Source organism: Rhinopithecus roxellana, chromosome 12, assembly GCF_007565055.1.
Source record: "Rhinopithecus roxellana isolate Shanxi Qingling chromosome 12, ASM756505v1, whole genome shotgun sequence".
Lineage (NCBI taxonomy): Eukaryota > Metazoa > Chordata > Mammalia > Primates > Cercopithecidae > Rhinopithecus > Rhinopithecus roxellana.
In genome coordinates, this window is record NC_044560.1 from 11,989,779 (window position 1) to 12,012,069 (window position 22,291).

At 49.0% G+C, this 22,291-nt stretch overlaps 1 protein-coding gene across 1 annotated transcript; it reads right to left on the minus strand.

Annotated features, from left to right (window-relative positions):
• Positions 1-1,112: 1,112 nt before the first annotated feature.
• On the minus strand, positions 1,113-21,953 carry LACTBL1 (lactamase beta like 1). Its single transcript, XM_010364361.2, has 8 exons — positions 21,858-21,953; positions 21,374-21,500; positions 13,969-14,104; positions 11,791-11,900; positions 8,188-8,345; positions 6,936-7,174; positions 3,380-3,485; positions 1,113-2,094 (listed from the first exon to the last, which is right to left on the minus strand). Exons 2-8 carry the CDS (start codon positions 21,383-21,385, stop codon positions 1,113-1,115), a joined length of 1,743 nt encoding a protein of 580 aa, XP_010362663.1. The 5' UTR covers positions 21,386-21,500; positions 21,858-21,953.
• Positions 21,954-22,291: the final 338 nt, after the last annotated feature.

Here is a 22,291-nt window from a genome sequence, read left to right on the forward strand (position 1 = left end):
GACTCCACCTATGGTTCCATTTGTATTAAATTCTAGAACAGGCAAAGCTAATCTATAGTGACAGGAAGCAGATCAGCAGTTGCCTGTGGCTAGGTGAGAAAGAGAGAACTGACTGCGAAGGAGTAGGGGGAAAACTTGGGGGTGACGAAATTTTCTATATCTTGATTGTGGTGGTGGGTATAAATATTTGTCAAAATCACCCAACTGTACTCTAATCATGTGTATTTCATTTTATGTAAATTATAATTCAATAAGGTTGATTTTTTAAAAATGTTTTTTGACAGGGTATTGCTCTGTCACTGATGCTGGAGTGCAATGGCACGAACACGGGTCACTGCGGCTTTCAAATCCTATACTCAAGTGATCCTCCTGGCTGAGCCTCCTGAGTAGCTGGGACTACAGGACACAATGCCCAGCTAATTTGTATTTTATTTCTGTAGAGATGGGGTCTCACCATGTTGCCCAGGCTTAGGTTGATTTTTTTTTTTTTTTTGAGATGGAGTCTTGCTCTGTTGCCCAGGATGGAGTGCAATGGTACAATCTCGGCTCACTGCAACCTCCGCCTCCCGGGTTCAAGTGTTTCTCCTGTCTCAGCCTCCCGCATAGATGGGATTACAGGTGCCCTCCACCATGCCTGGCTAATTTTTGTATTTTTAGTAGAGACGGAGTTTCACCATGTTGGCCCAGCTGGTCTCGAACTCCTGACCTCAAGTGATCCGCCCACCAAGGCCTCGCAAAGTGCTGGGATTACAGGTGTGAGCCACGGCCTCCGGTTGCTTAGGTTGATTTTTAAAAGACAAAATACAAGCCCATATTTTGTTTTAGATTCAACAGGCACAAAAGTACTGTTTCAATGCTTAAATTTTTGGTTGCCTGTTAAAGTTTCTAAATGTTTACTCTTAATGCCTGTACTTAATCCTTCCTCCCTCATAGATGTGGAAAAATTTGAATTTCCAGCTGTGGTCCACGGACCAAACTTTGAGTAGCACCACCCTAGTCCACTTTGCCAACTACCCGGGTTCTCCAACAGGCATCCCCACAGCCTCCCCTTCCAAACCTCACTCTAGAAAGCTGGGAGGCCAGGGGCAGCGGGTTCCAGGCTGAGCCCGGGGTCACTGGGTCTTGAACACCGGCTTGCGCTGCAGCCGCAGCACTCTGTACGTGTTGAGGCCGGGCACGTCAAAGCCGGGTGACAGCCCGTGGTGATCCAAGGGGTAGAAGTTGACCAGCTGCCCGTGCTGGGCCTCGAGCGAGAGCCATGCGTCGCCGAGCGGCAGTGTGCAGGGGAACTCGCGGGCCACGTGCAGCTGGAAGACGCGGCCGTGCAGGTGGCGCAGCGCCAGGGTGCGGAACGCTGGGGGCACCAGCGCCTCCACGCGTGGCCCGAACTGGCGCAGGCGCAGCTCGCCCGCCGGCCCGGCGCGCACCTCGTAGAAGGTCAGGTTAGCGAAGGTGAAGTAGCCGGCGAAGGGGTGCGCGCTGGGCGGCGGGGCCGGGCCGGGCTCGGCCTCCCGGAGGGCGCGCTCCAGGGCGGGCAGGAGCTCATCGTAGGCCCGCGTCACCAGGTCAGGCCCGGGAGGCCGCGGCCCTGCCAGCAGCAGCACCAGGCCCAGGCGCAGCGGCGGCACCAGCGAGAAGGTGGCGGCGTAGCCGTCCAGGTCGCCGTCCTTGCGCACCACCCGGTAGCCCCGCTGCGCGTGGAACTCCCAGGGCGTGCCCGTCTCGTTGGCGAAGTAGGCGCCTGGGCAGGCCAGCAGCGGCGCCAGCAGCGTCTTGGCCGCGTCGGGCCGCAGGAGCCGCCGGGGCCCGCTGCCCAGGAGCGCCACGGCCAGCTTGGCCAGGTCGGCGGCGGTGGAGTACATCTGGCCCGACGGCCGGTACCAGCCCAGGTCATAGAGTGGAGCTGGCCGCCCGCTGCCGTAGAAGCCCGCGGCCAGGCGCGCGCGCACGGCGGGCGTGAGGTCGAAGCCGGTGTCTGCCATCCCCAGCGGCTCCAGCACGTTCTCCGAGACCCAGCGCTGGTAGTCGCCCTGGGCGGTGTGAGCTGCCAGGACGTGGGCCAGGAGCGAGAAGGCCAGCGTGCTGTAATGGCACCTGGAAGGAAAGCAGTGTCAACTGGGATGGGGCCCCTCCTCACCTGCCCACACTGTCTGAAATGCCACCAGTTTCATGGGACTGGGGTGTGGGCTGGGAAGGAACCTGCTCCCCTGCATTCCAGGTGGTCAGACCTGTAAAAGACTTTGGAGCATTGACTCTAACTCTCTCTTCTACCTCTGGGAAGACCAAGGCCCAGAGAGAGGCAGGAAATTGCCCGGGGTCATACAGCAGGTTGGAAGAGGGCTGGGCTCAGCGGTGCACCTGGGAAAGCTGTCACACAAATCTTATTGGTCCTTCACACTTTAGTATGATTTACCTTATCTAATGGAAAATTAAAGGCTTACACTGCTCTGGGGAAACAAAAATGATAGTGACCATGTATGAGGCCCCTCCCTTCTTCCAGGCTGCGGAAGACACCAGTAACCAGCAAGAGACCTCTTTTCTTTCCCAGAGCAAATACAGTTTCAGAATCTCTAAAATAGTGCCTCAGAAAGGTGCAAGGATGGGTGAAAATTCACAAATTCTACTAGGCATTCCTGAACTCTAGGCCAACTTCCTTATTTTTGCAGATGAGGAAGATTAGTTAGATGAGTTTCACAGAGATAAAGTGCATCACCCAAGGTCACACTGCAGTAAGTTATTCACAGAGCTGAGAGGAGGACTCCAGCCTGAAGATGTCCAAGCATCTCCTCTCTGCATCATCTGGATCCTTTCTTCCTTAAGAGAAGTGGGTCCTGAGGTTCAGCATTTGGAGAAGCAGAGGGACAAATTTGGAAAAGGGTCACTGACCGGAGGCTCAGAAGGGGGCCCCTGAAGCTGGGGAGTGCCAGCTGTCCTCTTTCCAGCTCCACAGCCCCACTGCTCCCAGAGTGGGGCTTCTCTGTTCAGTGGCCACCTAGCTACCCACTCCTCATCTGGTCAGTAACCCATTTATTTCCAACCTGGCAAAATCTGTATTCACCTTGCTTGTTTGCTCAGTGTCTCCCTCACAAGAGTGCAAACTCCACGAGGAGCAAACTCAGTGTTAAGCACCTTCTGGGCAAAGTAGGTGCTCAATAAGGTGAATGGAAAAATCATTCCATTCGAACAGAACAGGATTCTGGGCCCAGCTCTCGCCTGCCTTGCTGGCCTCCCCTCTCTAGGCCTTGGCCTTTCCAGCTGGGGAGCAGGTCTGTCCTGGCTCTGACTACCTAGGATGAGGTGATGTGGGCTCTTTCCCAGGCAGCTGTGTCTCCGCAGGAGGCTCCTAACGTGAGGCTGGGCATCAAATTATCCTCCTTACCTGGTTCCCGGGTCCACCACCAGCACATCATCCTTGAGCAGGTTCAGGGCCTCCTGGGTGCTGCCCTTCCACAGCAGCGAAGTGGAGCGCAACCTTCTGGGCAGCCCTATGGAGGAGCAGTGGTCAGACTTACCGGGCCTGGCTGAGGGTGGGATGGTGGGCCCCTGGGTGCACTCCCTCCCCACCTTCTGTGAGTTGAGAGATAACAACAACAAATGGGTTTTTTAAAAAAGAAAATCAGCTTAGCGTGGACTCCAGTCCTGCCTTCTCCTCCTGCCTGTGTGTCACTGGGTAGGTCACTGGGCCTCTCTGAGCCTCAGTCCTTCATCTGTAATATAAGGGAAATAATCCTTGTATCCAAGGGCTGATTAGATTAGATTAGATAAAATGTTTAATATGGTGCCTGGCACATACTAACTGCTCAAAAAATAATTGCTATCATCGACTATAGAAAGTTTGGGGCTGGGCGCAGTGACTCATGTCTGTAATCCCAGCACTTTGGGAGGCAAAGGTGGGCAGATTGCCTGAGGTCAGGAGTTGCAGATCAGTCTGGCCAACATGGTGAAACACCGTCCCTACTAAAAATACCAAAAAAGTAACTGGATGTGGTGGTGGGCACCTGTAATCCCAGCTACTCAGGAGGCTGAGGCAGGGGAACTGCTTGAATCAGGGAGGTGGAGGTTGCAGTGAGCCGAGATCATGCCAATGCACTCCAGCCTGGGCGACAGAGCAAGACTCCATCTCAAAAAAACAAACAAAAAAAAGAGTTGGTCCAGGTGGGGTGGCTCACGCCCGTAATCCCAACACTTCAGAGGCTGAGGCGGGAGGATCACCTGAGGCCTGGAGATTGAGACAAGCCTGGGCACCATAGCAAGACCCCATCTCTACAAAAAATAAATAATTAGCTGGACTTGGTAGCACGTGTCCTAGCTTCTTGGGAGGCTGAGGCAGGAGGACTGCTTGAGCCCAGGAGGCCAGGTTGCAATGGGCCATATTCATGCCACTGCACTCCAGCATGGGACACAGAGTGAGACCCTGCCAAAAGAAGAAGAAGGAGAAGGAGAAAGAGGAGGAGGAGGAAGGAGACCTAGTTCTGTGTGTGGGAGTGACACCTACCACATCCATTGACTAAGACTCAGGCCTGAACACACTTTGTAAAAAGAGGACGCCGTGGGCACTTGAGGGATTCCTACTTTTTGGGGTTGATGGGTTTATGACTGCAGATATGACCAATCAAAGGCATTTGGGGTGGGGCAGATGGTACCTGCCTTCTCCTGCTTGGCTGTGTCAATCACAGCGAAACACAGCACCCCTCCCTCTAAAGGCCAACAGAGGGTCCTTCAGAAGCTTTCAGAGCAATCCCTCCACATCCACCTTGCTTTGTTCCTGATCTTGCCCTGCCCAATTCCTGTGCCCTGGCTTCATCTTCCAGTGCCAGCCTGCTCCTGCCCCCAACCTTGTTGACTTCATCTTGACTTTTTATCACAGCTTTATGATTATAAAATAATTTATTTTAATAAGTAATTAATTTACATGATTCAAGATTCAAAGGAAATCAAAGAGCATACAATGAAAAATTTTCCTCTTACCCTTTCCCCTAGTTACCCATTTCCCCTCCCTGGAGGCAACCTAATGTTTCAATCTCTTTAGCTCCCTTCCAGAGATATTTGATGCATATATAAGCTAATATATATACTAAATATTATATATAATATTATTATATATATAACCTAATACATATACATGTGTTATATAATAGGTACATTACACATACATTCATATACACATATCCATTATATATGTATATATTATTTTAATTATTTATATGGTAGCATATAAAATATACTGTTACACGCTTTTTTCCTACTTAGTATTCTCTCTTATTCCATCTCAGTACACGCAGAACATGATTATCCTTTTCTTAGGGCTATACAGTGTTTGATTGTACAGCTGTGTCATAGTTCATTTAGCCACTCCCATATTGATGGACATTTAGGTTGTTTCAGTCTTCTGCTATTACAAACAGTGCTGTAGTGATCAACTGTGTATTATACATCCTCCATGCAAGACATGGGTGAGTACATCTATAAGAGAATTTCCTAGAAATGAAATTGCTGAGTCAAGGGGGACATACGTTTTAAATTGTGATATTACCAGTTGCCCTCCATATGGCTGCACCAATTTAAATTCCCAGCATTGATGGGTAAGAAGGCCTGTTTTACCAAGACCTCACTAACTCAGGGCACCCATCATGTTCATCTTTGCCAGTCTAATGAAGGAAAACATATCTCATTATAGTTTTAATTTATATTTATGTTGTTACGAATGAAGTTGAGCATCTTTTAACATGTCTTAATTTTTTTTTTTTGAGACAGAGTTTCTTTCTAGTCACCCAGGCTGGAGTGCAATGGTGCCATCTCAGCTAACTGCAACCTCCACCTTCCAGGTTCAAGCGATTCTTCTGCCTCAGCCTCTAGAGTAGCTGGGATTATAGGCGCAAGCCACCATGCCTAGCTAATTTTTTGTATTTTTAGTAGAAACAGGGTTTCACCATGTTGGCCAGGCTGGTCTCAAACTCCTGAGCTCAGGTGGTCCGCCTGCCTCGGCCTCCCAAAGTGCTGGGATTAAAGGCGTGAGCCACTACACCCAGCCCTTAATATTCTTTTTTTTTTTTTTTTTTTATACTTCAAGTTCTAGGGTACGTGTTCACAACGTGCAGGTTTGTTACATATGTATACATGTGCCATGTTGGTGTGCTGCACCCATTAACTTGTCATTTACATTAGGTATATCTCCTAATGCTATCCCTCCCCCCCACCCCCTACTCCCAGCCCTTAATAGTCTTAAGAGTATTTTCTGTGAGCTGTCAATTCTGTTCCTCTCCTTTACCCATTTTTCTGTTGGGCTGTTGGTCTTTGCAGTAATTTGTAGGTGACTTTTATATATTAAGGGAAATTAGGTCTTCCTTGTAGAATTGTTTACAAATATAGGCTTTTGTTTTTAGAGACCGGATCTTACTATGTCATCAGTCATAGCTCAGTGCAGCCTTCAACTCCTGGGCTCAAGTGATCCTCCCACCTCAGCTTCCCAAATAGCTAAGACTACAGGTGTGTGCCCATCATGCCTGGGCTGTTTTTTAAAATTTTTAGAGATATGGTCTTACTATGTTGCCCAAACTGGTTTAGAACTCCTGGGCTCCTCCCACCTCGGCTTCCCAAAGCACTGGGATGACAGGCATGAGCCTCTGAGCCTGTCCTCATATTGACTCGTTGACGTGCTCTTGCCTTCTCAACTTGATTTTGACCTGCATTGATGGGTAAGACCTGCCAACTCATCTTGATGTTTCCACTTGGTCTAAATGTCCAGGCTTCAGTTCAGCTTTTACCTCTAGAGATGTTTCTTTCCTTGGCCCACCACCCACATCCCGTGAGTGGGACGTAGGGCCAGTTCAGAAAGCAGAGCCAAGAGTGAGCCCAGCCTGGCTGGATGAGAACCTGCTCCTCAGCTTCCCCACCTGAAATGGTTTGGGTCAGCCTGAGTCAGCTCTGAGACTCACCTGAGAGCTGGCTGGCCATCCTTCGAAGAGTGACAGGCGAAGGCCTTGGAGCGGGGCCCACCTGCTCCAGCCTGTCCATCAGGCCCTGCTGTTCGGGGGCTGATGCCAGACCCAGCGGGTTATTAATGGTGAAGGTGCTGGCGTACCGCTCCAGAGGGTCGTCTAGGGAGGTCACAATGCCCTCCTCCCACAGACGGTACAGCATGAGAACGGGAAAGATCTTGGAGATGCTGGAGATCCTAGATAATGTGGGGAACACAAGGGGTCAAAGGGCATCCTGTTGGTCCCACAACCCACCTCCTGCCCCCAGCCTGCAACTTTTTAGTGTTCTAGAAAAGCACTGCATCCCTGCTTAAGTCAACATTTCCAACAGAAATTAACCAGCCTCTGTGGAGCTGCCTTTGGGATGCTTGAGAACGTAACCAGAAGCCGAGGGGCTGAGGTGGGATGGATACCCTGTGCCAGGCTCTTTTCCAGCCATTTCCCATTCAAGGACAGACCTGGGTTTGGATGGTGCCTCTGCCTCTCACTGGTCATGTGGCCTTGGGCAAGTTTCTAGACCCATCTAAGATTCAGTTTCATTGCCTGCTTCACCGGTTGTATTAATAAAAGGATGGAACGAGGTTGTGCGTGCAAAGTGCCTGTCTACATACCTGGGAGGTGGTAAGTGCTCAATACATGATAGCACATATAGCTATTGGCCCCATGCCTGGCACAGAGCAGGTGCAGTTTAAGTGCAATTCCCTCCGGACTCCTGTAAAACCCACAGTGTCCCCAGGAACAAATGTGTTCACTCTGCATCGTGAGCTTTGAGGATCCTGCAGGCAACACGCAGGAGGGGAGACTCCATGTATGCAACTGAATGTCTCCAGCTGTTTCCATCTGGGCCACTGCTGCCACTTGAAGGGACCTGCGGCAAGGACTCAGGAACTGGTTATGGTTCCTTTGTGGCACATGGTCAGGGTTGGGGGGATGGGCACAAGGTAGCCTTTTCTAATTTGGGAGGTTTAAGGCTAAGGTTCTTTCCAGAAGGGATTCCTTCCCGACCTTTTACCCCTGTGATGTAACATTGGGCACTCACTGGTCCTCTCTGGACTTCAGTCTCCTCTTCTATAAAATTGTCAAGACTTCATAATAGGCCCTGGCAGATTAGACCCCAGCCATGTTTCTCTTCAGTATCCTTATCTCCTAGGTCCCCCTTGCCCTCCCATCCCTTACCCCTCCACAGGACCCTAGAGATCGCCCAGCTGACCTGTACATGGTATACTCATTGGGGGCCCCAGAAGCCGGGTCTGAGCCATTCTTCTTCCCGAAGTTCCCTGTCCAGAGCACAGTGTCATTGTGGATGACAACTGCAGACATGGCAGCCACGCCTGGGGCAGACATTGCCTGGCGCAGGATGTGGTCCACCTTGAGGGAGAAGAACAGGTGCAGTGACAGGCCCCCCTGCCCTCACCCTCGGTAATCATCCTGCACAGCCACCCTCTTCCACAGCCACACCCTGCATGCAGCACCCCAGGGAGCCTCCAAATCATGACCCATGGGCTGGGGTCCCCACGGTTGGGCTTCTTCATAACATGTTTTCTCAAAGAAACAGTTTCTTAACAAAATTCAAAAGGAGAGGGGATTAAAACAACTGCTTTAAGGCCGGGCATGGTGGCCCATGCCTGTAATCCCGGCACTTTGGGAAGCCAAGGCACGCGGATCACCTGAGGTCAGGAGTTCAAGACTAGCCAGGCCAACATGATGAAAACCTGTCTCTACTAAAAATACAAAAAATTAGCTGGGCATGGTGGCAGGCACCTGTAATCCTAGCTACTTGGGAGTCTGAGGCAGGAGAATCGCTTGAACCCAGGAGGCGGAGGTTGCAGTGAGCCAAGATCTCGCCGCTGCACTCCAGCCTGGGCAATAAGAGCGAAACTCCGTCTCAAAAAAAAGAACTACTGCTTTAGTCAAACCCATGTCTGATGCCCTAGAAAACCTCCAATAGGTCTAGCCTGAAGCCCTAGTGTTGGGGAATTCACTATTAATACAGGGCCCCTAGGCCCTCTTTGCACATCTGTTTGGTCATTTATTTATTTATTTATTTATTTATTTATTTATTTATTTAATTTTATTTTTAGATGAAGTCTCACCCTGTCACGCAGGCTGGAGTGCAATGGCTCAAGCACAGCTCACTGCAGCCTCGACCTCCAGGGCTCAAGTGATCCTCCCACCTCAATCTGTGGAGTAGCTAGGAATACAGGCACATGCTACCACACCCAGTTCATTTTTTAATTTTTTTGTAGAGATGGCATCTCACTCTGTAGACCAGGCTGGTCTCCAACTCCCAACCTCAAGCAGTCCTCCCACCCCGGCTTCCCAATGTGCTGTGATTACAGGTGTGAGCCGCCTCACCTAGCCTGAACATTGATTGAAAATACCTCATAACTTTCAATGTTGAAGTGCAATGATGATGATAACAGCTGACATTTATTGGACAATTAGAATGTGCCAGGCATGGCATAAAGTGATTTTCATACATTGTCTCCTTTCATCCTCATGAGTCAATGCTAATTTCTGCCCATTTTACAGATGAGAAATGTGAGTTAGGAGGTGACTTGCCCAAGTGGCTACTGGCTGATGGAATCAAGATTGGAACCCTGTGCTAAGTCCAGCCCCACTTCTTTTTTTGTTGTTTTGGTTTTTGGTTTTTTGTTTTTTGAGACCAGAGTCTCGCTCTGTCGCCCAGGCTGGAGTGCAGTGGCATCATCTCTGCTCACTGCAGCCTCCGCCTCCCAGGTTCAAGTGATTCTCCTGCCTCAGCCTCCTGAGTAGCTAGGATTTACAGGCATGCGCCACCACGTGCGGCTAATTTTTGTATTTTTAGGAGAGACGGGGTTTCACCATGTTGGTCATGCTGGTCTCGAACTCCTGACCTCAGGTGATCCATCCACCTAGGCCTCCCAAAGTGCTGGGATTATAGGCGTGAGCCACTGCAGCTGGCCCCTACGTCTTAATTAACCTCCAGACCACCTTGCCAAGTGATTTTACATATCCTTGGCTGAGCTCAGTCCACCTCCACTTTCCATCCCTGCACTAACTCTGCCCTTCTTTTTTTTTGTTTTTTTTTTTTGTTTTTTTGTTTTTTGTTTTTTGTTTTGAGACAGAGTCTCGCTCTGTCACCCTGGCTGGAGTAAAGTGACACAATCTCAGCTCACTGCAACCTCCACCTCCTGGGTTCAAGAGTTCTCCTGCCTCAGCCTCCTGAGTAACTGGGATTACAGGCATGTGCCACCATGCCCAGCTGATTTTTTTTTTTTTTTTTTTTTTTTTTTGAGACGGAGTCTCGCTCTGTCGCCCAGGCTGGAATGCAGTGGCCGGATCTCAGCTCACTGCAAGCTCCGCCTCCCGGGTTTACGCCATTCTCCTGCCTCAGCCTCCTGAGTAGCTGGGACTACAGGCGCCCGCCATCTCGCCCAGCTAGTTTTTTTGTATTTTTTTTAGTAGAGACGGGGTTTCACCGTGTTAGCCGGGATGGTCTCGATCTCCTGACCTTGTGATCCGCCCGTCTCGGCCTCCCAAAGTGCTGGGATTACAGGCTTGAGCCACCGCGCCCGGCCCCAGCTGATTTTTTTATATTTTTAGTAGAGACAGACTTTCACCATGTTGGTCAGGCTGATCTTGAACTCCTGACCTCATGATCCACCCATCTCGGCCTCCCAAAGTGCTGGGGTTACAGGCGTAAGCCACCGCGCCCGGCTCTAACTTTGCCTTTCTGAGCCTCTGTCTCCTCCTCTATAGATAGGGATTCATGAGGAATGCATGTAAGTGGTTACGTGGCAATCGCACATACCAGGTGCTCAACAGAAGGCAGCATGGTTATTATTGTTGCTTTTTTGAAAATTTGCTATAACTCCTGAAAGCCACATAGCACCCTTCTGTTCTCTCTCCTTCACAAAAACCTTTCAGGTATTTGCAAGCAGTGATTTTGTCTCTGCATTGGCCCACGCTTTCTCTTCTCGGGACTCAACAGCCCTTTCCCTTTAACTGTTCCTCGGATGACAGTTTCGAGTCTCCCCCACCATGCTGCGGCTCATATACTTCTGATCATGTTTCACTTGTCTCCATGTCTTCCAAGGTGGGTGACCCAAGTGGCTGGGGTCTGACTGGCACAGACTAGAGCTGACTGACACCTCCCTCTAGGGTTTGGCCATCCTGCAATGGCAAATGTTGTGCTGGAGGGCATGGAGTGTTTAATAGTATCGCTGTGGCCTCTGCAATATGGGCTCTGTCATCCTCTCCCATCTCAGCTTCCCTACCTCCCACCTATGGCCTCTCAGTTCTCTGTATGTGTCATGTACTTTCTGCAGCCTCCAGGCCCTTGCACGTGCTGTTCCATCTGTCTGGAGCACACCTCTCCATCCCCAGGCTCCCTCACCACGCACATGTCATCTGGGCATCTGCTACTTGTTCACATCTCAGCCTAGACACCACTTCCTCCAGAAGCCCTCCCTAACTCTAAGGCCCGTTCCTTTGTGCCTCCAAAGTCCTCTAAACTTTTCTTACCCTCACTCTTGCCCCAGAGTTATAAACGTTTGGTAGCTTCACTGTTTCTCTCACTTCCAGATTAGTAATTTCTTGAGAGCAGGTCAGTGTCTTCTTCCTACCATATCTATAGTGCCTAGCACAGAGCAGATGCTCAAGAAATACATGTTGGATGGATGGATGGATGGATGGATGGATGGATGGATGGATGGGTGGATGGATGGATGGATGAATGAATGAATGCCACTGCCAGCTCAGAAGGACTGCCCTCCACTTCATCACCCAGGCCCAGCCCCCATGCCCAGTTCCCTCCTGGGTCATCACTGACCTTTTCCAGGGCCTCCTTCAACACGGGGAGTGGGTGGGCCAGGGGCACAGGCTCAGGGTGCCGGGGACACATCCTCACAGGGGCAGAGGTCTCCACTGGTCCCAGGGAACCTGGAGGGAACATCACATGGTGAGGAGGGGACAGACATCAGGATAGGAATCTAGGGGGAAAGTGGCAGCAAGGGCCAGAGCAGTGCCTCGAGGACAGCCCTCCCCAGCCGAGCCAAGCCAGGGGATATTAGGGTACAGAGACCAGCCATAGCTCCTGAGAGGCCTATGGAGCAGCATGTGTCCTTGGGGAGGAGGCACAGCCCTGCAGGCCACAGCTCCTGGTTTGTGGACACTGTACTCCCCTCTCTCTTGCTTAACAAACTTCCCATCTCCCTGTGGTCAGTGGACTTAGACCATTCTGGCTGCGTGGGGCAGGCTCAGCCATGTCTGTCTGTCTGTCTGATTTGCCTTCATCCTGATTATGTGTTTGGATGGACTTCGAGCCCGCTTAGGACCCAGGCCTAAACCACAGCGACAACTTATTCTCTCGCCAGAGCTAAGAATTGGGGCTTTGGGGGCCTGAGTCAGTTCTGCCTTTGTCCGGGTGTGTGACTTCCTCGGCACCTCAGAGGAGAAGGTGAGGTGCTGGCAGGACAGGATTCAGGCTGTGATATCATCACAGCAGCACCCAAGCCTTTTCCTCTAAGTCTGGATGGAGTGTGAAGGAGGATGAGCACCCTCCAGGACTATTAATACATCCTCCTCGTCTTCCACTGCACCCTGAGACTCCATCCAAAACTGAGACAAGGTCCCTGTGGTAGGTTTCATATGACCATAAATTCTTTTTTTTTTTTTTTTTTTTTTGAGACAGAGTCTCACCCTGTTGCCCATGCTGAAGTGCAGTGGTGCAATGTCAGCTCACTGCAACTTTTGCCTCCCGGGTTCAAGCGATTCTCCTGCCTCAGCCTCCCAAGTAGCTGGGACTACAGGCGTGCACCACCATGCCCGGTTCATTTTGTATTTTTAGTAAAGCCAGGGTTTCATGATATTGGTCAGGCTGGGCTTGAACTCCTGACCTCAGATGATCCACCCGCCTCCGCCTCCCAAAGTGCTGAGATTACAGGTAGTGCTCAGCCATATGACCATAAATTCTGTCAGCTTCTTCCACCTTCGAAGCTGGCTGGCTTTGTGGCTGGCCAAAAGAATGAGGCCCAACAAATTGCAACCTGCCTAGGCTAGACCTTACGGGGCTTACGCCCTGCGAACACTGCCACCTTGTGGACAGATCTGGGATAGCGGCCTTGAGAGCGAGAATCCACGCTGAGGGAGAGGTCCCTCCTCCACCCACCACCCCGCCGCCTAAGCTGACTTGCCCGCTGCACCGGAAAGAGCCCAGGCTAGACCAGCAGCAGAGCTACCAGCCATCCCACAGAATTATGGGAAATAATCACTTGCTTTGTCTGAAGCCAGTAGGCTTTGGGGTGATTTGTTACTTAGCAATAGATAACCAACACAGTCCCAAACAGGAAAATTACAAACCTTAGGGAGGATTTCTCAACAACCCCATGACATGGGTTTCACAGAATAGGGTGGTCCCAGCTACAGCCTAGGCTTTGCTCAGCCTGAGACCCAAGTAGGGGCTGGTGTCGACAGTGGTGCTCCTCCCACTTTAATTGGGAAACAGAGGGCCTGGTAGGCATCACTAGCAGTGGTGGCTCCTTTATTGAGCCTTGACTCACCCAGGAAGGAGAGGCTCCAAGGCTTGGCAGCTGTTGCCCCTGAACACCTGTGAGTTGTTCCTATTGAGGTCTTAGATACATCTGCAGGAAGGTCTTGAAAGGGGGCTAGAGCCCGGAGATTCCATCATGGTGGCCAAAGGCAGAGGAAGGGAAACACTGTTTGCTCTTTCTTTCGTGTCCTTGAATTTTACCCCCAAACTGGGTGTCTTGAAGAACCCCAGTGGCATCAGGATCCTCATTTTATACACGAGAGCATCAAGGCACAGAGAGGACACAAGACTGTCCCAAAGATGCACAGCTAGTAACAGCTGGACTCAGAATGGAGGCCAGAGTTTCTGAGTCTAAATCTTATAGTCCTCCCCTGCACCCTAGAATCAGGGTGGCAGCTCGAAGCCCAGGAGGACCCAGGGGGGCTATGGGGAGGAACTCTAGGCTGTCTCTGCACTCACCAGTCTTCAGCTTGGGGAGGTGATACTGCCACAGGAAGCAGCCAGTCATGACCACTGAGAGCAGGCAGAAGAAGCTACAGATGGCCGGGAGGAGCCACTTCTTCTTCACTTTCAGCAAGTTGGACTGCCAGCCAACCTGGGAGAGCAAGGACATAGGGTACAGTCCCCTTGGGGGTCAGTGAGAGGGAAGAGAGGGACCCTAACCCTGGCCCCTCCTAGGCCTCAGGTTAGCCAGACTTCACAAGAGCCCACAGCTTTGGATAAATTTCACAGTTGTGAAACCAATGCCCTTCCCAGTGTGACTCTTTCAATAGTTCTGCCCTGCAAAAGCACCCACCCCTCTGCTTGCTGTACCTCGTTCCTCTATGGACTTAGTGAAATACCATAAGACCAGCTGAAATGCCACCTCCTCCAGGAAGATTTCCTCAACTCTCCTGTATTAGTCTGTTCTCAGGCTGCTAATAAAGGCATACCCTTTATTAGCCTTTATATTTATAAAGGAAAGAGGTTTAATTGACTCACAGTTCAACATGGCTGGGGGGGCCTCAGAAAACTTACAAGTATGTCACATATTTCATTCTTCTACTTATATAAAATGTCTAGATAGACAACCTATAGAGACAGAAAGTACATTACTGGTTGCCAGGGATGGGGGGGTAGCAAGGAATGAAGAGTCACTGCTAATGCCTTTGAGTTTTTTGGGGGGTGATGAAAATGTTCTAAAATTGATTGTGGTGCTGATGGCACAATCTTGAAAATATGCTATAACCACTGAATTGTACACTTAACAATGGTGAATTTTATGTCATATGAATTATATCTCAATACAATTCCTTGAAAATAATAGTACCTACTTGTATTCAGTTGCAAGGATTAAATGAGTTAATAAATTAGAAGACTAGCTGGCACATGATAACACTACATATGTGTTAGCTATTATTGAATGCCTCCTATGTGCTAGGCACTGAGCCAGATATTGAGGATATACTGATGAACAGAAAGGAACTCTTCCTTGCCTTTTGGAGGTTTGCAGTTTTAGGAGGAGATGGGTGTTAACCAAATATTTCATTAACTCCTCCTTGCCTACCTCCCTTTCTCAAAAGCACCTCTTCCACTTCTGTCCTACAAACGTGGTATTTGTCCCCCTTGCCTCCTCTATCCTCAGTACACACACAATCCTTCGGTGGTGAATTACCAAATCAGAAATGAAAGGAGGCATCACTACAGCTCCTACAGAGAAATATTATGAACAACTTTATGCCAATCCATTTGACAGTTTAAATGTGGACAAATTCCCTGAAAGACTCAATCCCCAGGTGATCTCATGCACAAGGACATCAGTCACATGCTAATGGTTTCCGATTCTCTCCTGCCCAGCTCTCTCCCCTCTACTTCAGACTCCCATTTCAACTGCCTGCAGAGCATTTCCACCTGGAAGTCCTCAAGCATCTGGAACTCAACATCCGGAGCAGAAAACTCACTTGTTTCACCCCCTCCTCCTTCTCTCGTATTTTCAACATCAGTTTGTGGCACCTGCCTCCACTTAGTCATGCTTCAGGGTCTGCCTGGGCCCCTCTATGTCCTTCAATCCCTACCTCTAGTCAGTCATCAAGCCCTCCTGGCCTGTTACAATTAGAAAATATTTCAACGTTACTGAAAAATATACACTGGGCCCAGCGGCTCACTCCTATTATCCTAGCACTTTGGGAGGGCAAGATGGGAGGATCACTTGAGCCCAGGAGTGTGAGACCAGCCCGGGCAACATAGTAAGACCCTTTCTCTACAGAAAAATTAAACATTGGCTGGGTGAAGTGGCTCACACCTGTAATCCTAGTACTTTGAGAGGCCAGGACGGGTGGATCACTTGAGCCCAGGAGTTCGAGACCAGCCTGGGCAACATGGCAAAACCCTGCCTCTACAAAAAACAGAAAAATTAGCCAGGCATAGTGGCATATGCCTGTAATACCAGCTATTCAAGAGGCTGAGGTGGGAGAATCACTTGAAGCTGGGAAGTGGAGGTTGCTGTGAGCCAAGATCACACCATTGCACTCCAGCCTAGTGACAGAGGGAGACCCTGTCTCAAAATAAATAAATATAAAAATAAAAATTAGCTGAGTGTGGTGGTACATGCCTATGGTCCCAGCTACCCAGGAGTCTGAGGTGGGAGTATTGCTTGAGCCTGGGAGGTCGAGGCTACAGTGAGCTATGATTGCACCACTACATGCCAGCCTGGACGACAGAGCAAGACCCTGTTCCTTGCTCTCTCTGTCTCTGTCTCTTGCTCTTTCTCCATGTGTATATAGATACACACACACACACATACATATATATACACACATATATATATACACACATGTATACATATATATAATGGTGCCATATATATATAGAGAGAGAGAGAGAGAGAGCGCGCGAGAGAATTCATTATAATGTAATGAATTCTTGGGCACTTAACACTCAACTTTGTTGAATCTTAACATTTTATCATAGTTTTCTCATATATTTACATTTTTCAAATATACTATGTCATTACTTATTTACTTTGTTCAGTTTCCCCATCCCATAAGGATTGTTGTTTGTTTTGTTTACTGAGGTATTCCCAGTACCCAAAACAGTTCCTGGAACATAGCAGACCCTAATACATATTTGTTAAATGAATGACTGGATGAAAATAAAACGTTCTAGGTGGAGTTGAAGCCCTGTGTACCTTTCATGGATCTCAGTCCCTTCCCACTCTCCCCAAATGTAACACCCATGCTGATCTTGGTGTTTATCATAATTATGCACATGTTTATTCTTTTACTATTTCTTTATGTTTCCATAAACAGCATGTAGTATTGTTTTGCACATTTTTGAACATATATAAATGATTTCATACTGTATAATCCTCCTGCAACTTGCTTTTTTTTTTTTTTTTTTTGAGACGGAGTCTTGCTCTGTCGCCCAGGCTGGAGTGCAGTGGCCGGATCTCAGCTCACTGCAACCTCCGCCTCCCGTGTTCTCGCCATTCTCCCGCCTCAGCCTCCTGACTAGCTGGGACCACAGGCGCCCGCCACCTCGCCCGGCTAATTTTTTGTATTTTTAGTAGAGACGAGGTTTCACCGTGTTAGCCAGGATGGTCTCGATCTCCTGACCTCGTGATCCGCCCGTCTCGGCCTCCCAAAGTGCTGAGATTACAGGCTTGAGCCACCGTGCCCGGCCTGCAACTTGCTTTTTATTCAATTAGCTAACTACAGTTCTGGGTTATTCATTTTGACTTCTGTGGAGTGTGCTGTTGTATAAACATACCGAGTAGTGTAGTAGTTAGAGCCTGGGGCCAGACTACCTTAAAAACGTGACTATTTTACAGTCCAGTTGGGAATCCTGTGCTACAAGTGAAATTTCTGGGTGGCAAGGTACAGCCATCTTCAACTTAGCCACATACTGTTCTGTTCCTCTCTAAAGCTGTCATTCCAATTTTTACTCGTCCCACCTTTGATTCTCATTGCTATTAATATTTTTAATCTGCATCTTCTTGGTGGCTAATAACGTTGAATACCTGTTCATGTGTTTATTGTACGTATTTGGGTTTGATTTTCTTCGGCTGAACTGTTCTCCTTTGCCTGGTCTTTTTCTATTCTCTTTTCTTTACTTATTAGAGTTCTTCATACACTCTTGTTTGTGGCTTGATTTTCACTCTGTGTTGATAACTTTTGTGGAGAGGTAGAATAGTGTAGTGGTGAATCCATGGCCAGATTGCCTGATTCGCAATCTTAGCTCAGTCATTTACCATTGTGTGACCTTAAGAAAATCAGTTAACTTCTCTGCACTTCTGTTTCCTCACCTGTAAAATGGGGATGATAATAGTGCCTAACTCATACATTTGTAAGGATTACATGAGTTAATATATGAAAATAACATTCTCTGACACATCGTAAGCCCTATTAGCTATTGCAGTATTTTGGGATTGTTTTGAGACAGTCTCACTCTGTCACCCAGGCTGGAGTGCAGTGATGTGATCAGTTTTTGCATTTTTTATAGAGACAGGGTCTCACTATGTTGCTCAGGCTGGTCTCAGACTCTTGGGCTCAAGCAATCCTCCCACCTTGACTTCCCAAAGTGCTGGGATTACAGGCATGAATCACTGTGCCTGGCCAGCTATTACAGTATTTTTGAATAGGAGGGCTTTTGGTTTTGGTTTTGGTTGTTGCCAAATTTACCAGTATTGTTTTTTTGGTTTGTGTTGTGTATATAGTGCATGTGTGTGCTTAAGAAATCTTTCTTTTCATGGAGGTCAGAAATAGAGGTTTTTGTACTTTCACACACAAAAGAATTTTTGGTTATAGAATAAAGTAGCGATCCAATTTTATTTTTCCATATGGATAATCAGTAGTCCGGCACTATTTATTAAATACACCAACCTGTCCCCCACTGACTCGTATGCCAACTCTGAAATATATCAACAGTCTGTACATACAGACATCTGCCTTCTGGGCTCTGTTCCAGGAGAGTCTCGCTGAGTTTATGTTCCATCCCTCCCTGTCCAACCCTGCACTCTCTTCCACAACAAAGATCGCTCACATGTTGAGCACAGTGTGCCAGGCTCTGTTCCACAGGAAACAATCTGGCAAGAGAGACTTTCTATGATCCGACTCCGACAAGCTCCACCAGCCCATTCCCTGCCCCTCCCCTGGCCCCTGTGTCTTTATGCCCCTACCTACCTCCCACATCATTGCCCCTCTCTGTACTTTTGCACCTGCCATTCCCTGGGGCTGTGGTTTCCTTTTATCCTTTTCCATCAGACAAACTGTGTTCTTCCCTTAACACCCCTAGGTATCTGTGAAGCCTTCTCATTCTCCCCCAGACAGAGCTGCTCATGGTAACTGGCTACTACTGGCTTCTTTGTCTAGGTCCCTATGAGGTAAGGATTCTCTGCAGCACCAGCAGAGAATTCCGTCCTGGCTCTTATGCCTCGGACACCCGGTACCCCACCGGGCACTAGCAGGTTCTCAGGAAATTCTTTTGAACTTTACATGGTCCTGCAAGTTGAAAGACTTGGGTTCAAATCTTAGCTCCACCTCATGAGTCAGTTGTAACTCTGGACAAGTCTCTTCCCCTCTCTGAGCCTCTACTTCTCCAGGTGTTGAAGAGGGTTGGGCTACTTGTAAAGAGTTTACTTTTATATCTGGAAATCTTGTGTGATTTCAAAAGTGTCTTTCAGCTGTAGAATCTGGGGTTCTCACTGAAATCATCTTTGGTCCTAATATCCAAAGACTGGAAACAACCCAAATGCTCCTCAATTGGTGAGTAAACAGACCAACTATAGTAAATAGACATCTACACAAGGGAATACTACTCAGCAATATAAAGGAATTAGCTACTAATACATGCAATAATGTGGATGAACCTCAAAGGCAAGATGCTAAGTGAAATAAGCCAGACTAAATGGCTACAGACTATAGAATACAACTTATAGAACATTCTGGAAAAGGCAAAATGATAGGAACGAAAACAACTCAGTGGTTGCCTGGGGGTAGGGATGGGGTAGACTACAAAAGAGCAGAAGGGACTTTGGGGAGGTCATGGAACTGTGCTACATGTTTATTGTGGTAGTGGTTATGGTATTGTATACATTTACTGAAACTCATAGAACTCTCGGAGGCCGAGGCAGGAGGATCACTCGAGGCCAGGAGTTCAAGACCAGACTGGGCAACATAGCAAGACTCTGACTGTACAAAAAAATAGAAAAAAATTGCCAGGCATGCTGGCATGCACCTATAGTCCCAGCTACTTGGAAGGCTGAAGTGTGAGGATTGCTTGAGCCCAGGAGTTAGAGGCCGTAGTGAGCTATGATCATGCCACTGCACTCCAGCCTGGGCAACAGAGGAAGACCCTGTCTCAAAAACAAACAAACAAAAAAAACACACACACCTCATAGAACTGCACAGATTTTATTTCATGTAGATGATACCTCAATTTTTACAAAATAAAGCCTTTAAAGATCCCAAAAGCACTGGGATTCTCCACCTGTTGGAAGAGTAACCCCAGATACAAAGGAGTGAATGGAAGGCTCTCAGATATTGCTGCAGGATCACATGGAAGATACTCCCCTCCTAGCATGAACACAGAGCTGCAGGGGCAGTGAGGACCCCTTGGTGGGAAGGCAGCCTGCTATCCCCTAACTGGCACCTAAGGTGTGACCAGCAGATCCTTAGCTTATTTTTAGGTGAAGAATAAAATTCAGAGACATTAATTGACTTGCTGAGTTCACGGGCAGTGAATGGCAGAGCTGAGATTCAAGCTCTGTAAGATGCACCACTCCGCTCCTCCTCAAAACGCAGCTGGGATCTCTGCATCCCCAATTTGTAGCCCTCCTCTGGGGCCCAGCCTCATCTCAAGTCTGTCTCCAATCTCAGGATTTATTCCAACAGACCCAAAGGTGGGTCAGTATTTAATCTCTAAGCTGCTTGCCAGCTGCTCACAGTTTGACTTGCAGTAGACACTAGAAATCTCTCTCCTTTCTCTTCCCAGCTGGAAAATTGCTGGCAGCAGGGGAGGGCCCAGGAAGAACCAAGCTTTCTCAAACCCCAGCTATAACACGGCTCTGCCACCCCCCAACCCCTGCTCCTTCTCAGGTGTTCTGTGCCCCAGTCACTCTCACCTCCTTCCTCATGCTCACAGCTCACTCTGGGACGACTACTCTTTGTCCAGTCATTCATTCAGAAAACAATCCCCGAGGGCTTGCTGTGTGCTGGGCCACATCTGCCCCCACAGAGCCAGCAGGTCGGTGGCATAATCAGACACACGGGCCTGGGGCCAGGGAAGCAGGGCTTGACTCTGGCTCTACCACTCGTTCTGGACAAATGACCTCACCCTTTTGAGTCTCAGTTTTCTCATCTGCATAATGCAGATAACAATTCTTCCTACATCTTACAGGGTTTAGTTGAGAATAAATAAGATAGTGCATGCAAAGCCCATAGAGAGCTGGTCACCAATTGGTAGCTAGAGGTGTAATAAAGGGCTTCAGGGCTCACATATACAGATGAGCTCAGCCTAGGGGGAGGGAGGAGGAGGAGAGAGTCATTGAATAGGTAGTTGGGAATGAGCTTGGGTCACTCCAGACAGAGGCCTCTGGGGATGTACAAAAGGAAGAGGAGTTAGTTTCTGGTTTGTTTTGAGAATTCGGTGAGTTTATGTAAAACATTTGAAACTGTTCTTAAAACATTTGAAACTGTTCTTAAAACATTTGAAACAGTTCCTGGCCTGCAGGTGCAAGCTCTAGAGATGATGATGATGATGATGATGATGATGATGATGGTCATGTGGGGGGATTTAGCCCAATATTTGAAGCCAGCAGGACGGTGGCATGGTCAGACATGTGTCAGAAGCTGACACATGGTGATGGCTTCTTGGGGCTGTGCCTCACCTCGGTCTTCATTCTCTCCAAGGCATGGAAGATTCTGGCTCTTTGAGGATTCGGCTCTACACCACAGGAGATCCTGTAAGCAGGAAACTGAGTCAGAGGAGTGAAGGCAAAAAGAGGTCCTGAGGGGCTGGCAAAAAGAGGAGGGGAACAGAGAAAAGCTAGAAAACAAGGAGGGTAGCCAAGGATGCAGGGGACCAAAGTAACCCTCCCCTTCACATGCCCCCGCTCCCAGGTGAGAGAAACAGCAGGCTCAGAAACTCCTGCCAGGTGACCCAGCATCCCCGTTTGTCCAGGACTATCCTGATTTTAGCACCAAAAGTCCTGCATTCCCAGAAACCCCTCAGTCCCAGGTAAATGGGACCGTTGGTCACCCTGCATGCCCCTGCATTGAATTCCAGCTCCTCTTCCCCCCACCGCCCGCCACCCCCCTAAGCCTGCTCAGAACAATCTTGGTTAGGCCCTCAGGCTCTTGGCTACCACTTACCCTCTTCAGAAGGTACCAGCAAGAACAGGGCAGTTCAGGCCCCAGCTTGGCCGACCAGTGCCTCTGGGAGTCCCTTGTGTTCCAGAGGACAGGAATGGCTTCCCAAGCTCTGAGGCACAGGCTTTACCAAGCTCTCCAGGGGCCGGCAGATGTGGCGCCTAATTTCCCCAGCGCTAATCCCTCAGAGTGCCTGCTGCCATGGGGATTAGCTTCTGGGGTCCCCGAGCAGCGAGGAAGCAGGGGAGAGCTGTCAGGGAACATTGGGTAACACCGTGTGACCTGAGTGCTCCAGGCTGGTGAAGAAAGGAACGCTCTCTCCAAAATGAGTCTCTGCCAAACCCAGTGTGGACAAGGGATGTCAGGAGGCCACCAGGGTCACTTCCAGCTGGGAAGGGAAAGGAGAGAGATTTCCAGGCTTGGTCTGACCCCACACA